At 45.6% G+C, this 16,730-nt stretch overlaps 1 protein-coding gene across 10 annotated transcripts in view; it reads left to right on the top strand.

Annotated features, from left to right (window-relative positions):
- Positions 1-16,730, top strand: part of SULF1 (sulfatase 1) — a 173,837-nt gene that overhangs the window by 154,618 nt on the left and 2,489 nt on the right. For 8 of the 10 annotated variants that reach the window (XM_059672934.1, XM_059672935.1, XM_059672936.1 and 5 more), the window contains 3 exons: positions 1,191-1,363; positions 3,941-4,083; positions 4,178-4,301. In XM_059672934.1, the coding sequence (XP_059528917.1) occupies positions 1,191-1,363; positions 3,941-4,083; positions 4,178-4,301 (440 nt within the window). Of the gene's footprint in view, positions 1-1,190; positions 1,364-3,940; positions 4,084-4,177; positions 4,302-6,352; positions 6,387-7,606; positions 7,673-16,730 lie in introns of all 10 variants that reach the window. The other 2 variants (XM_059672943.1, XM_059672944.1) reach the window with 2 other exon arrangements.

Here is a 16,730-nt window from a genome sequence, read left to right as displayed (position 1 = left end):
AACGTATTTATACGTTCTACATATTTATACGTTCTACCAGTGTAGTAGAGCACGGGACACGTATTAATACTTTTTTTATAGACTAACAGCAGAATGCGGGTAACGTATAAATACGTAAACTAAAGTTATCGTAATTTTACTGAATGTTGCCATTTGCGCAAACAATTAGCAAAAATGGCCTGCGCCACCTGTTAGCGCACGATAAAAACTACCGCAAACAATGTGTTAAGTGTTCCCTTCTGCCAGCAGCCCTGTGGGAGCTCTTCCACACTCGCTGATCACGCTGGCTCCAAAGGCCGGGGTCTTTGTGGGGCGCAGACCTACCCGCGCACACTCCTCTCCCCAACCTGAATTGCAAACCGCACCTTCAGGCGAGATCTGACCTTTCCGTGAGAAGCAGGGCTCCACATAGTCGCGCTGTCCCAGATCCGGTGTTTCCTGGTTAGCAGCCGATCTCTGGATGCCGGGTCTTTGGATGTATATACGTTTCCAATAACAGCCACTCAAGATGGTGCGGTCTCCGTGGCTGAGCCGGCGCTCCAGGAGATTTTCCAGCCGCAGCCTCCAGCCGTCCGATTTCTCCGGGATTCCTCTGCCTTTCCTGGCTGCAAACTCTCTCAGCTGAATATCCTCTGCTTATTCGGGCTGTATGTTACCTGCTTCAGCTGCTCACCCTAACAGCTCCGGGACAAGGCACAGGACACGTCCATCTATACCGCCGCCATTTTCCCTCGACCTGGAGTTTTTTTGATTCCATCTAAATTTTTGGATAGTTTGTTCTAGGTCTGTGAAATATGCTGTTGGTATTGTAATAGGGATTGTGTTGAATCTGTAGATTGTTTTGGGTAGTATGGACATTTTAAGGATGTTAATTCTACCAATCCATGAACACGGTATATCCTATCACTTGTTTATATCTTCTTCTATCTCTTTTTTAAATGTTCTATAGTTTTCCGAGTACAAGTCTTTTACCTCCTTGATTAAGTTTATCCCTAAGTATCTTAATTTTTTGTTGCAATGGTAAGTGGGATTTTTTTTCTCTCTCTTTCTGAGAGTTCATTATTGGTGTATAAAAATGCCATAGATTTCTGGATGTTAACGTTATCATTCTGCTACATTGCTGAATTCATTTATAAAATCTAGTAGTCTTTTGATGGAATGTTATATATATATCCCTTCTTTGGGAATAGGGAGGCCGCTCAAGAAGTGGACAGCAAGCTGCAGCTTTTCAAGGAGAATCGGAGGAGGAGGAAGGAGAGGAAGGAGAAGAAGCGCCAGAGGAAGGGGGAGGAGTGCAGCCTTCCCGGCCTGACCTGCTTCACTCACGACAACAACCACTGGCAGACAGCCCCCTTCTGGAACCGTGAGTCCCTCGTTCTTTCTAACTGCCACTTACTGCCACTTCCGGCCGCCACAGAGACACCGTGACTCAGCTGCAGGCATTTAGATGAGGCTTTCAGCAGATGCAACCGGACTCTGGAATCCGAGAGAGGAGCCGCATATTATTTTCCATACTGGCAACTAGAATCATTTTGCCAGACATTGCTATCTATCTATCTATCTATCTATCTATCTATCTATCTATCTATCTATCTATTTGAAATTTGTTTTGGTATTTTGTTTGAAAATGCCGAGCTCTCTCTGGGTTTTCCTCCTGATGTTTCCCACAGTACCCAGCCTCCCAGGAAGACTGCTCTATAGCAAATCAACTAAGTAACGATGACAACTTTGCCCCAAATATATGTTGTTTCTGCTCTAGTGTAAGTGCGTACTCTGTGTATAATACAGGAAGTGCAGCTCCTCAAAGGCAGGGTCCACATCCTGAGTCAGTCCCCTTCAGTAAGGGCACTGTGCTTGCAGAATATTAGGGACACCGCAAAGTGTCTGGTTTTACAGGATTCTGAGGATATGGAATACACTTGTGCACTTGTTTGTTTTAATCCTTATCTGAGGATATTTTTCCCATTGATCTTTAGAGAGAGAGAGTGGGAGAAAGGTAGGAAGAGAAGAGAGAAAGAAAGAGAAAGATCAATGTGAAAGAGACACATCGACTGATTGCCTCCCGCACTTGCCCAGACTGGGGCGGGGAGGGACTGCAACTGAGGTACGTGCCCTTGACTGGGAATCGAACCCATGACCCTCCCATCCATGGGCCAACGCTCCAACCACTGAGCCAAACCGGCCAGGGCCACACTTCTGTATTTTCAATGAATGCTTATATTGCTATAGTGGTTTGGGTCACAGAGAAATAACACCCTAACTTCTGTGGCATGTTATCTGACTGAAGGCCTATCATCCCATGGAATAGTTGAAACACCCCCTGGGTCAGTGTTTCTCAAACTGTGATTTGGAGATGTGCAGGAATCTCAGACTATTCTCGGGGAGTGAGGGGCAGTGCGGGGAGGGGTGGGGATGAAGGCCTAGGGCTTATCTGTGCAGCTTTTTGTTTTTCTGCCTTGATGCTTATCTTAGTGTCCGTGTTTGCATTGAAGTCTACAGTCACATGAAGGCTGAGCAAACTCTTCAAGGTGCAGCATTTAACTTTTAACGTGCTTTCCTAAAGCGGTGCAGGGATCTCTGAGGGTCATTCAAATGGCTGGGGTCTGTTCTCCGCCAGGCCCTGGGCTGAGCCCTGCAGACACAACAATGAACAAGACGTAGCTCATGACATATTCTAGTGGGGGGGTGGGTACCATAAAAAGAAAGTGAAATAATTACCAAGTGTGGTGATGCTATAAGGAGACGGTTATCAACGTTATTCAAAGGGACCATTTTGAGAGGGTGGGGCTGATGGGCCTTTCTGAAGAGGTGACATTTCAGCTGAAACCTAAAGGATTCAAAGAAGCAGTCGGTGTGGAAGGGTCCTGAGCGGGAGGGGGCAACACCCCAGGCAGAGGGACTAGCAGGAGTGGGGTCCTGAGGAAGTGACAGATGTGCTGTGTCAGGGCTGGCAAGCCCTTCAAAGATGGAGTATTGAGAAATGTGAAGTTGCAGTTTTGCTCGTAACTCCCACGGGAGGTGACTCAGACCTCTATCAGCTACACCCTTCTGAGCTGTGCCCATCCCACCATTTCTTACCTCAACCTCGGCAAAACCTGTGTGTCTCCCAGACTCTCCTCTCGCTATTGCCAGTCTGTTCTGCTCAGAGCATTTAGAGTCATCACTTAACGACATCCGGTTTTTCGTAGGAGAAAGAGCAAAATCCTTACCTTGTAACAAAGCCCCGTGTCCACATTCCTGCTTTCCTCTGACGCATCTCCTCCCACGCTCACCTACATCAGCCACTCTGCTTTTCTCTCTCCTCAAGCACCCGAAGCTCCCTCCCACCTCAGGGCCTTTGCACACACTGGTCCCTAAAAGGCTTTCGACCCAGCACTTACCCAAAGCCCTGTGCCTATCACAGACCTGCTCACCCTCAGAGTTCACCTGTAACGTCACTTCTCACGGAGCCCTCCCCTGTGCCTAGGGCGACGTAAGCCTCTTTTCTATACTGTCAGCCCATTCGTTTTCTCCGTAGAACTTGGCACTTCTGTAATTACACGGTTTGTGTGGGGGGTTGTTTTTTTCTAAAATTTCTGCTTTTGTTTTTGCTTAACATTTGTCTCTCCAACTAGACTGTATGTTTTTAAGAAACCAGACCATGCCTGTGAGATGCTGAACCCCAACACAAAGGAGATAAATATTAGCTGAATAAACACACAAGTAAACAAACAAGCAAACCACCTGATCCAAGGTCAAATCAACTCACATCTCACAGCAAATCTGTACAGAAAAGGGGGGTGGGGGGGCGGGATTAGTTATTAGTTATTATTACTATCTACCCACAGAGGACTTTTAAGAAAGAATGTGAACCTTACAGCGTAATGATGAGGCAGCGTTGGAATGGCTAGCCTGCCTCCGTTCTTCCATTCTTTCATTCTGTTTTCTTTTCTACCCACAGTGGGCTCTTTCTGCGCTTGCACGAGTTCTAACAACAACACCTACTGGTGTTTGCGGACAGTTAATGAGACGCATAATTTTCTTTTCTGCGAGTTCGCCACTGGCTTTTTGGAGTATTTTGATATGAATACAGATCCTTATCAGGTAAGTCCGAGTGTTTTCATCCCGTGGAGGAGATTGAGAATAGGATAAGCAGAACAGGATCCTAACTAGACCATCCTGGCCTCTCCGTCCACAGCTCACGAACACGGTGCACACAGTGGAGCGGGGCATTTTGAATCAGCTGCACGTCCAGCTCATGGAACTCAGAAGCTGCCAAGGGTATAAGCAGTGCAACCCAAGACCTAAGGGCCTTGACGTGGGTAAGGAAACACGATTTTTTTTTTTTCTATGTTACCTGGAAAATTCTTTGTGTTTTCAAGTTTCCTGCCTTGGAAATGTTTATATGCATAGAAACATACACGTGCAGGGAAATCTGCCCAGACAGTTCCAAACACAATTTCTCCTGTAAATTTAGCTCTGGGTGCCTGGATGAAAAATGGAACGCACCAGGAGATTTGGTGAGCGTTTTGTCCCAGTCTCTCCCACAGGGCTTCTGTTAGTAAACCTCGATTCCGGATAGAAGCATCCCCTGGAAGATGGGATGAAAGCATGGGGGACTGATTTGTTTTTGCTGTCAACAGTCATAAGATATACTCTAGGTCAGTGGTTCTCAACCTTCCTAATGCCGCGACCCTTTAATACAGTTCCTCATGTTGTGGTGACCCCCAATTTCATTGTTACAAATTGAACATAATTAAAGCATAGTGATTAATCACAAAAACAACGTGTAATTGTATATGTGTTTTCCGACGGTCTTAGGCGACCCCTGTGAAAGGGTCGTTCGACCCCCAAAGGGGTCACAACCCACAGGTTGAGAACCGCTGCTCTAGGTAAACCAGGAGATTTTTTTTTTTTTTTTTTTTTTTTTGAGAGGGAATTTGGATGGAAGCACACCATGCCCTCTTTTTGCTCACCACAATTTGGAGCTCCCCCAGTTGGACCCAAGCCCATGACCTCGTGCACTGATTTCTCTCGCTGGAATTTTACATCTGAAATTAGAGCTACTTGAGCCATTCATTGTCTTGGGATCTAAAAGGATAAGAGGGCCTGCGTGGAATCGAGCAGATGTTCCCTCCCTGGTCTGCAGTGCTTAATTTATTTCTCCTTTGCCCGTGGGGATGCACTGTCCATCCCACCATGAATGAGAATACCTATTTTCTCAGGCTTCTCATAGAAATGTAAATAGCAGCTGTCCGCAGAAGGAAGGAGGAGAACCGGAAGCTGGCCGAGGCCATGGTGACAGCATAGCAGACCCACCCCAAAAGGGTGAAGAGCTGGGCACGGGCTGCAGGGAGCCATTAGCAGGAACCTCTGTGTGAGGCTGAGTTTTCTGTGCCCTTCACAGCCTGTCTTCGTGGGAACCGAGCAGCTCCCTGAGTCATTGACTTGAAAGGTGGGGGGTAGGGGGGACCCTAAAAGGGCCAACATCCCCACCTGACATTCCCACCACCGTTGGTCCTGAATGCTTTTGAGCCGTGAGAGCCCCGTAAGAAATTATAAATCCCACAAGAGGGGCCCTGTGTCAGCCTCCATCAACACCGCTCAGCTAGCACCTCAGGGAAAGGAGTGGCAGCCAGAGGAGTCCAGTCCCGACTCGCAAACTAGGTCTTTCGGTCACTGACCCCACTCCGCTCAAATCTTTCCATGGCCCCTGCTTATCTGTTAACCTTTTCTTCAAATCTTACAAAAAGAAAGAAAGAAAGAAAAAAGCCCACAAAAGCCTGGAAACTAAAGCAACTCTTAGAGGCACTGGAAACATTACACCCAGATACTTCTCCCCCAAGGGGCACAGCTCGCTTATTGGTGATGACATAACAACTCCCCTCAGTGAAACCTGACCGAGCGGATTAATGGCGAAGTGACCCGCCAGGTGGGCGCAGTTACTGCCCTCAGACTTCACGTCGTCCTCCCCACTTTCTAGAAGGTTCCTAAGGGAGGTGATTATTGGCCCTTTTTTTTCCAAGTGTTTTGTCTAAAAATAACCGAAATGTAACTTTTACCGAGACTTGCACAGACTTCTGGAAGCACTTTCTGGCTGTTTTTACAAGGCCTCTCCTCCATTCTCCCCGCCCCCCCACCCCCTTTTCATGTGAAAGCTCTTATGTGATTTATCTTAAACCTCTTTATTTATAGCCTTTGACCCTCACTTTGAACCCAATAGAAAAGCTCTGTTGGACTTCGGCACTGTCGGTATTTAACAGATTTTGTTTCTTTCTAGGACTTAGGTGTTGTGCATGGGAAATCTATGTAGTGAACGGTTTTTGTGAGTCCTCACACTAACATACATTCCTCTTGTATTTTCCTCGATCAGGGAATAAAGATGGAGGAAGCTATGACCTACACAGGTATTCACCCTTTTTTATTCTCCCTGGCAGCTTCTTTCCCAATAACTGCATGATCCAGCCATTTCAACTAATTTCCGTTTCTCACCCCATTGCGCAGAGCATAGCTGGGGCGCATGCTTTTCCTAAGGGCACTGGCCGCCACCTCGTGCCCTTGGCTCCAGATCTGTCCTTGGGTCTTGACATCAGCTCACTGTCACAACATGACGTCCCGGAGCACTGACTCCCTCCGGGTTCGCGTGCTTGCTGAGTGATGCTTGTGAGCGTGGAATGCTGTGAAGCGGGGTCCTGGGGCCGGGGAGGGGCGGGGGGAATTATGTTCCTTGTGGTGCTTACGCGTTGATTCGCTGGAGAGGCTTCAGGGACACGGGTTGGAGATCTTTACGAACTGTAACGTCAGGAGCACAGCCAGAGTAATGGGGGTTTGAGGAGCCTTCTCAAGCCGAAGTGGGAGGAAGTGGAAGCGGTTCCTTGTTAGCGTTGCTTAATGAGCGTTGCTGCTGAAAGGAGCAGGGATGGGACTCGCAAGGCTCTGCGGGGGTTGGTGGTTGAAGAGCAGGTGCTGGGGCCGGGGACGGGAACCAGGAGTAAGACATGCAGGGGGAGGTGTCACCATAGCTCGGAGACAATGCTACCAACACACACACTTCCTAAACAGGCCTCAGCCCAGTGACCTTGTCCCCCTCCAACCCCCACCCACCCCTCGTACCTCCTCATGCTCCAGGCCAGGGACCCAGATGCCTGGTGGCCATGTCACTTGGTCACCCGGCATCGTCGGCCCTTCCACTCCAAGCATAGACCTCAGGCGGGTTTGTCAGAAAGGTGCCATGTGGGGCAAGACGGTCAGCCCTTACCACCTCTGTTTCGGGGAAAGTGTCAGCACCCTAGTTAATGAATGCTTTGGGGGGGAAAACTTCCATCAAAGGCACGTGGACTTAACTGGTGCCATCCATACTGATATCGTCTCAGAAACGAAAGAACATTGATGTTTCAGGGCTCCCTGTCCACCCACCCCCACCATCCGGTCCCTCCTTTGAGAGGGCTGCTCCAGTGGGACCAGAAGTGAAACAGTAGGAACGGTGGTGGGAAGATGTAAACAAATGAAACCAGGAAAGCTGGACTTCTGAGGCTACTTGATAACATTTCTGTATCTCTTCTTTTTCTCCCCTCTCTGTCGTCTCCTGTTCTCGATCTGCCCCCATCCCGACCCGCATCACCCGTAGCCCACGTAGGACCGAGCAGAAGAACCCCCTCTTAAGCTGGTCTCACCCGGGATATGGGCTGACGAGGTAATACCCCATACTCCCGCACTGCTCCCGGGGGCACTTAACCACACTTCCAAAGTGTGACATGTTAAGTGGCCCTCATGCTGGATATTGTCTTTATGGTTATTTTGTGATGCACTCAGATTTTACAGCTAAGGGGCTTTTGGTGTGGCCTTTTGTGTCTCTCATGGGAGAGTAAAGGATATGACAGGTTGTTTAGGACACAGTCTGGTCAGAGCTGAGTCAGTGTTCTTCTCCATCACGTCATCCCTGGACACCTTGGAGATGAAGAGTGCTTACCTGCTCTCCAGCTGGAGTTAAATGCGAGCACCTGGGGCTCTCCCTTCCCTCATCCCTGCTGCCACCTCTAAACGGGGCCAACGCCATCGTTTCTGAGGTCGACTGGCACAGCTTTGAAAACCTTAGTCCGTGGAGTCCCCTCTCTGGTCTTGTGGCCACTGAAAGCGTGTGTGCAGGGTGAATACCTGTGGCTTGTTTTTCTCCTCAATTCCTTACCAAAGGCCAGATCTAAGGATACTATCTAAGTCACAGTGACTGGCATTTCATAAGCCACCATCCCAGAATTGGTGAGGCAAGCTACCTTTCCACAGCTACCGTGTTGTGGGCAGGAAATCATGGAACAGGGTTACAGAGAGCATTTGCCTGTCACACCTGGGCACTCACTGGACACCCAAATGCAGAGTTGGATGTGGCTTTCCCCACTCGCTGTCTCCTGTGGGATTGAAAGGGAGCAAATGCAGAAGCAGTCACTGTGTGTGGAGCTGCCGGGAAGCTGCCGTCTCCAGATGGATGTCCCAGCATGCCACCCTCCAGCCACGGCACTGCTCGGGTTCACGAGCCTTGGCTCTTTTTTTTAATCTTTATTGTTGTACTAGGGGCCCGGTGCACGAAATTCGTGCACTGGGTGTGTGGGGGGGGGGGAGTGTCCCTCAGCCCAGCCTGCCCCCTCTCACATACTGGGAGCCCTCAGGCGTTGACCCCCATCACCCTCCAATCGCAGGATCGGCCCCTTGCCCAGGCCTGATGCCTCTGGCCTAGGCGTCCGGCCCGGGCAGCGGGGACCTGCAGTGGCAGCGGGGGGCGCCGCGATCGTGAGCTTCACTTTAGGCCCAGGCAAGGGGCCCCTAGCTCCTGGGACTGCCAGCTTTGACCGTGCCCAGCTCCCATCGCTGGCTCCACCCCTACTTCCTGCTATCACTGGCCAGGGCGGAAAAGGCACCTGATTCTCCGATCATGGCTGGGGGGAGCCTTTGCCCTGCCCCCCAGCTCTTAGCTCCCCGCTGGGTTTCCGATCACTGTCAGTGGCAGGGGCCTTCTTCCTGCTTTCCCTTTCGCCTCCCTGCATTGTGCCTACATATGCAAATTAACCGCCATCTTGTTGGCAGTTAACCGCCATCTTGTTGGCAGTTAACTGTCAATCTTAGTTGGCAGTTAATTTGCATATAGCCCTGATTAGCCAATGAAAAGGGTAGCTCGTACGCCAATTACCATTTTTCTCTTTTATTAGTGTTGATTACATATGTCCCCCTTTTTCTCCCTATTCACTCCTTGTAGCCCCACCCCTACCCCCACCCCAGGCCTTCACCACCCTATTGTCTGTGTCTATGTGTTAATGCACATGTTCATACAAGGTCTTTGGTGAATCTCTTCCACACCACCCACTCACCCCCACCTTCCCTCTGAGATTCCACAGTCTGTTCCATGCTTCTATTGTCTCTGGATCTGTTTTGTTTATCAGTTTATTTTGTTCATTTGATTCCACCTATGTGTGAGATCATGTGATACTTGTCTTTCTCTGACTGGCTTATTTCGCTTAGCATGATACTCTCCAGGTCCCTCTGTGCTGTCTCAAAAGGTAAGAGATCCTTCTTTATCGCTGCTGCATAATATTCCATGGTGTAAATGTACCATAGCTTTTTTATGCACTCACCTACTGATGGGCACTTGGGCTGTTTCCAGATCTTAGGTTTGTAAATTGTGCTGCTATGAATGTAGGGGTGCAAACATTCTTTCTGATTGGTGTTTTGGGTTTCTTAGGATATATTCCTAGAAGTGGGATCACTGGGTCAAATATTTGGCAGTTCCATATTTAATTTTTTGAGGAAACTCCAAACTGTTTTCTATAATGGTTGCACCAGTCTGCATTCCAACCAGCCTTGTACAAGGGTTCCCTTTTCTCCACATCCTCGCCAGCACTTGTCGTTTGTTGATTCGTTGATGGTAGCCGTTCTGACAAGTGTGAGGTGATACCTCATTGTCATTTGAATTTGCATCTCTCTGATGACCAGTGACTTTGAGCATGTTTTCATATGTCTCTTGGCCATCTGTATGTACCCTTTGGAGAAGTGTCTATTTAGGTCATTTGCCCATTTTTTATTGGATTGTTTGTTTGCCTTTTGTTTTGTTGTTTGAGTTCCTTATATATTTTGGATGTAACCCTTTAGCAGATGGATCGTTGTCAAATATGTTCTCCCTGACAGTGGGCTCCCTTTTCATGTTTTTAAAAATTGTTTCTTTTGCTGTGCAGAGGTTTTTATTTTTATGTAGTCCCGTTTATTGTATTTTTTGCTCTAGATGTATCTGCAAAACATATTCCTATGAGATAGATTTTGCTGCCTATGGTTTCTTCTAGGATTTTTATGGTTTCACGACTTACATTTAAGTCTTTTATCCATTTAAGTTATTGTGTATGGTGTAAGCTGGTGTCTAGTTTCATTTTTTGCATGTATCTGTCCAATTTTCCCAACACCATTTATTGAAGAGGCTGTCTTGACTACATTGTATGCTCTTTCCTCCTTGTCAAATATTAATTGAACATAATGGCTTGGGTCCATTTCTGGGTTCTCTGTTCCATTGATCTATATGCCTGTTGTTGTGCCAGTACCAAGTTGTTTTGATTACAGTATAACTTGATACTGTTATTGTGACCCCTCGTACTTTGTTGTTGTTTCTCAAGATTGCTGTGGCTATTCGGGATCTTTTTCGGTTCCGTATAATTCTTGGAGTATTTGTTCTAGATCTGTGAAATAGGCTGTTGGTAATTTAATAGGGATTGCATTGAATCTATAGATTGCTTTGGGTAGTACGGACATTTCAATTGTTAGTTCTACCAACCCATGAATACAGTTTATTCTTCTACTTGTTTATATCTTCCTCTCTTTTTTCATCATCCTATAGTTTTCTGAGTACAAACCTTTTACCTCCTTGGTTAAGTTTATTCCTAAGTCTCTTAATTTTTTTGGTTGTACTGGTAAATGGGATTGTTTGTCTAGTTTCTCTTTCTGAGAATTCATTGTTGGTCTATAAAAATACCATGGATTTCTGGGTGTTAATTTTGTATCCTGCTACATTGCCAATTGCATCTATTAAATCTAGTAGGTTTTTTGGGGGGGGGGGGTGGAGTCTCTAGGGTTTTCCATATACAATATCATGTCATCTGCAAATAATGAGAGATTTGCTTCCTCCTTTCCAATTTGGGTGCCTTTTATGTTTTCTTGTCTGGTGTGGCTAGGACTTCCAGTACTGTGTTAAATAAGAGTGGTGAAAGTGAACATCCCTGTCTTGTTCCTGTTCTTAAGGAAAATGATTTTAGTTTTTGCCCATTGAGTATGATGTTGGCTATAGGTTTATCGTGTATGGCCTTTATCGTATTGAGGTCTAATTTTTCTATTCCCACTTTGCTGAGAGTTTTTGTCAAAGAAGGGTGTGGGATTTTATCTAATGCTTTTTCTGCGTCTATTGATAATGATCATGTGATTTTTTTTTTCTTTCAATTTGCTTATGTGATGTAGCACATTTATTGGCTTGCGAATATTGTACCAGCCTTGAATCCCTCAAATAAATCCCACTTGGTCATGGTGTATGATCTTTTTAATATATTGCTGTGTCCGTTTGCTAATATTTTGAGGATTTTAGCATTTATGTTCATCAGGGATATTTGCCTGTAATTCCCTTTTTTGGTAGTGTCTTTATCTGATTTTGGAATTAGGATAATGCTGGCCTCATAAGAAGAGATTGGAAGTGTTCCTTCCTCTTGGATTTTTGGAATAGTTTGAGAAGGATAGATATTTGTTCCATAAGCCTTGATACTTTAAGATTTTTTTTTTTTTAGAAAACTAATTAGGATGCATTGTTAAGCATGAAATATCATTCCAAAAGCCTTTGAGAAAAATGACAAGCAAACCTGACGAATGTAAAATTTGAAAATTCAAGTGTACTTTAGAAAACTTCTTTTGTACGAGATGGACTAAATAAGAGTTTTCAAACTACCTTCAGTTGTGTGGATTTTCAAAAACGAATCCTTGGACTTATTTAAAAGGTCTTCGAAAAGCAAGTCTGTTTCCTGTTCAGCTTCATTACTTGTTTCTGTGTTTTCGCTGTGGTCTGTGTGTGTGAGAGGCAGGGGTAGCTGAAAGGCTTTTACTTTCTCACTCTGCTCATTTTGCCATTAGGACAAGCTCAGAGTAAGGACACAGCTCAGCAAGTGGCCCCCAAAACTCGGGAAATAATTTGTGGCTTGAGTTGAAAGCAGTAATTTCTGTGTTGCAAAATAGTATAAGATCGACAAGGGCCAGGTGTTTGTTTTTCCCATCGCCTGTGAGAGCTGCTGCTGCTGCCCTCTGGTGTCCAACACGAGCTCCTGGCGGCCGTGGTGTGGATCCGGTGGGGCACACGGCGTGTGGTTGTGGGGCAGACAGTCAGGTCTGCTCCCTGGTCCTCTGTGCAGGCCAGCGGACCACATCATACTTCCCCCTCGACAACCATGCTCCTGTCCACTTGCGTTTGGTTCTTTGATTGATCTTCCCCTAGACCAGTGATGGCGAACCTTTTGAGCTCGGCGTGTCAGCATTTTGAAAAACCCTAACTTAACTCTGGTGCCGTGTCACATATAGAAATTTTTTTATATTTGCGACCATAGTAAAACAAAGATGTATATTTTTGATATTTATTTTATATATTTAAATGCCATTTAACAAAGAAAAATCAACCAAAAAAATGAGTTCGCGTGTCACCTCTGACACACGTGTCATAGGTTCGCCATCACTGCCCTATAGCAACAGCCCAGGCCTGGCAGATGGATGTGGGTGGCATAGCTGTGTGTTAGAGGCTGCTTCACACTGTGGTTAGAGCACATTCGCTGGAGCCTGGGCTCAAACCCCAGCCTTGCGAGTAAGAAGCTGAGACCAGAGTCTGGCATGTATCAAACCCTATCAACGATGGGCATTATTATAAGGCGTGCTCTGGGATGTACAACACTTACATGAAGGAGAGTGTATGAAAGGGGAAAAGTGCCCTTCTCATTTCAGAGCATGCTGCCATATTTTATAAGAAACACAGAGAAATTATGCATCACCACCACCACGATCTCCATCACTCCTTGGCAACCAGGTTTCCACACACAAACCCATTGTCTGCACCACCGGAAATGCTCAGGTCACTGTCCTGCCCCACGCTGCCCTGGTGAAGCTTCCCTGGCGTCTCCTCTCCCTCACACCTCAGGACTCCATTGATTTTAAGCCGCCTTGCTGGCACTGCTGGGCTTTTCCCTTTAAGGTGCTTGACCAAGAGATGGGTCAAGGTCTGGGGTTATAGGGGCTGAGGTCAGCCTCCCAAGGCCATGAGGGTACTCAGGGTCGGGCCACCGTGTGCACTTTGCACCGTGCACAGAAGTGCGCCTGGAGGGACAACCAGGCACGGAAATGCAGTAGGAGCTCTGCTAGACAAGCCACGCCAACTGGTGGGTAAGTCTTGCTTCACACCACATGGCCACCCCACTCAGGATCGGGGTCCATCTAAGCTCCCCATCCAAGCTCTAAGGTAACGTTCATAACGTTAAGATACTGAGTCTTCATTCAAGAACAAAGGGTCTCTTTCTACTTGGTTGGGTACTTCCGGGTCTTTGGGAGGTTTCTGAAGTGTTTTCTTACCCGTGTTGCACAGTTCTTGTTAAGTTTATTCCTAAGTACTTTACCTTCTTTGATGCTACTGTAAATAGGGCTTTTCTTCATCATTTAAAACCTCTGATTATTATTTGTATTATATTAATTTTTAGTCCACTTGACCTGTCTTGGATTGAGTATCTCCTATTATTATGTTTCTGTATTTCTCATTGTGTCTTCAATAGATAGCTGCTTCTTTATAAAGCTGGTGCCCCTTTTCCCCCTTAGGAACTTAATAGAGTTAGTATTTTGGTCCTGTCGGTTGCATTTGAACTTATACCTATTCAATGTCCCTAGTCCCTGTTTCATATTTAATCTCTTATTATCTCTTTGGTCAGTTTTTTTCTATATAAATCTTTTGTTATTGTTGTTATTGATTTTAGAGAGGAAGGGAGATGGATAGAGAGAAACATTGATGAGAGACATCTACTGGCTGCTTCCAGCATGCCCCCTACTGGGGATCAAGCCGGCAACCTGGGTATGTGCCCTGACTGGAAATTGAACAGGGACCTCTTGGTTCATGGGTTGACGCTCAACCACTGAGTCACACCAGCCGGGCTTAATATAAACCATTTATTTTATAATCCCAAAACTTGAAATGAATTAAGAAGCTGCACCCTAAATTTGCTGACTAGCATCCAAGTTTTCTATCTTTGGTCAATTTTTAACAGTGTTCTTTGATTCCCAGCTATTATTGAACTATACTCTGAATTAGCTCAGTCTCTTTCCGCTTTTCTGTTTTTCTTCTCATTTCTAGTTGCACTTTGTCATATAAAATATTTTTTACCTCACTCCTACCTTTGCTTTACCCCCAGACCTGATACAGGATGGGGCAAAAGTAGCTTTACAGTTGTGAGTACTCAGAGTTTTGGTTTTATTTTAAATCTTTATTGTTGAAAGTATTACATATATCCCCTTTTTCCCCATTAGCCCACCCCTGCCCCCCAGCAACCTATTGTCTGTGTCCATGGGTTATGCATATATGCATACAAGTTAATTGGTTGATCTCTTCCCACCTTGCCTTGCCTTCCCTCTGACAGTCGGTTTGGTGCTTCTATGTCTCTAGTTCTATTTTTGTTCATCCGTTTGTTGTTTGTTAGACTCCACATATAAATAAGATCATGTGATATCTGTCTTTCGCTGGCTTATTTTGCTTAGCATAATACTCTCCAGACCCATCCATGCTGTTGCAAATGGTAAGATTTCTTTCTTACAGCTGTGTAGTGTTCAGTTGTATAGATGTACCACAGTTTTTTAACCCACTCACCTGCTGATGGGCACTTAGGCTGTTTCCAAATTGTAAATTGTGCTGCTATGAACGTAGGGGTGCATATATCCTTTCTAATGTCTTAGGGTATATTCCTAGAAGTGGGATCACTGGGTCAAATGGGAGTTCCACTTCTTTATTTTGGGGGGGAAATTCCATACTGTTTTCCACAGAGGCTGCACCAGTCTGCAGAGTTTATTCTTATATTCTTATTTATTGTATTATTTCCCATACGAACAACTCTAAACCTACTTTTGCCTGCCCCTTATATTAAACGCTCACCACCAAGCCTTTGGCTGAGGTTTCCCCAGTGATTTTTTTGGTTGAATGTAACTCATCTGCTAGAAGACTACCGTGGGGCCTTGACTTACGAGTTTAATTCGTTCCGAGACCGAGCTTGTTGAGGAGCTCGTTAACTCAAATCACTCTGTCAACTCAACGCAAAAAATCGGCCGAGACAGCTGGTATCTCAAAACACTCGTTAGTCGGGACACTCGTAAGTCAAGGCCCCACTGTATTCGAGAGGAGCTGACATGCACAGTGTACCGTGCATGCTTACATTTTTTTGGAACTGTTTTTCTAGAGCCTGATACTTGCGGGAGAGCTCGTCTGGACATTCCAGCCTTGGCTCATACTCTAATTTCTGATTGAAGGTGGCTTTCCCATCCTCAGATGCTTGATTGCATTTACTTGGCAGTGTTGTGTTGTATCTTTTTTCACTTTATAGTTTATTTTGGCAGGGGCATTGTCATAAAAGGATGGATTCCTTGTTTTCTGTTATAATAATTTTGTGAAAATGTAGGCTGCTTTTACTAATTTCACGAATTTGAAGTATTTACAATTTATAATTTAAGAGGATCTTTTTCCGGCAGTGTAGCCACACATACTTTTTCATGTATTATTTGGGGGTGGGAGTGGGAAAGGTCGCATGTACTCCAATCTTTTATTCCTATTTTTCTTGCAGGACCTGAAATGTCCCTTCTTTGTTTCCTTTTTCCTTTATGATCTGATTTCCAAAGGGTGTATCTCCCTTCCTCTGTATCCGTTTCTCCCAAAAGCCAGGCCTTTCACACAGCCACCTTGATGCATGCACACTTAAGTCCCTTCCTTGGGGTCACCTCTGTGATGTACCAGGACTCTACCGTATTTCATACTTCAGGGTGACATTCTTTCCAGCGATGGTTTCAAATCAATTCTTGGCTCCATCCTCACCTCCTTCTGCTCTCGTCCATACTGTTTTCTAGGGCTTGTGCCCAAAATATGTCATCCAGCTCTGCTGAGATTTGGTGTTAACTTTTTTTTTTACTTACAGGTGATTTGAAGGTTATATACATTTTCTATCTTCTAGTTAAACTGAGATTTGGGGTTTTGTTTAGTTTTAGTTCTTTTTCCTGCCGATCTGGATCGCTAGTTACTGCATTAATCTAGGCCATCTCTTTAGAACAGTACTTGGGCACAACTAGGGAAAAGATGGCGCTTTCTGCAGGACTGTGGTCATCTCAGTGATGTAGAAAGATCTGAGAGAGAGAGAAGGGGGTGCATTCTCTGCATACTACGAAAACCACTGAAAGACTGATCTATCATAGGATTTTTAGAGCAAAAAAACACACACAAAGAAATGGATTTAAGTATTTGATTTGAAGAGTTTAGTTGCATTCGTTTTTAAACAAAGTACCAGGTGATATAAAATAAAAATATCTTCCTAATACTTTCAAATCCATCATTTACCCAGCAACCCCAGAAGAAGCAAGGGTTTTATCACACAAGCATTCCCATGTTTGACAGATGAGGGAACCAGAACTCAGACTTACACAATTTGATGGTTACAGAGTTGGCTTGCGTAGAGCCAGGGGGA

Source organism: Myotis daubentonii, chromosome 17 (genome assembly GCF_963259705.1).
Source record: "Myotis daubentonii chromosome 17, mMyoDau2.1, whole genome shotgun sequence".
Lineage (NCBI taxonomy): Eukaryota > Metazoa > Chordata > Mammalia > Chiroptera > Vespertilionidae > Myotis > Myotis daubentonii.
The sequence above is the reverse complement of the archived record's forward strand: the minus strand, read 5'-3'. Positions and strand labels throughout refer to the sequence as shown.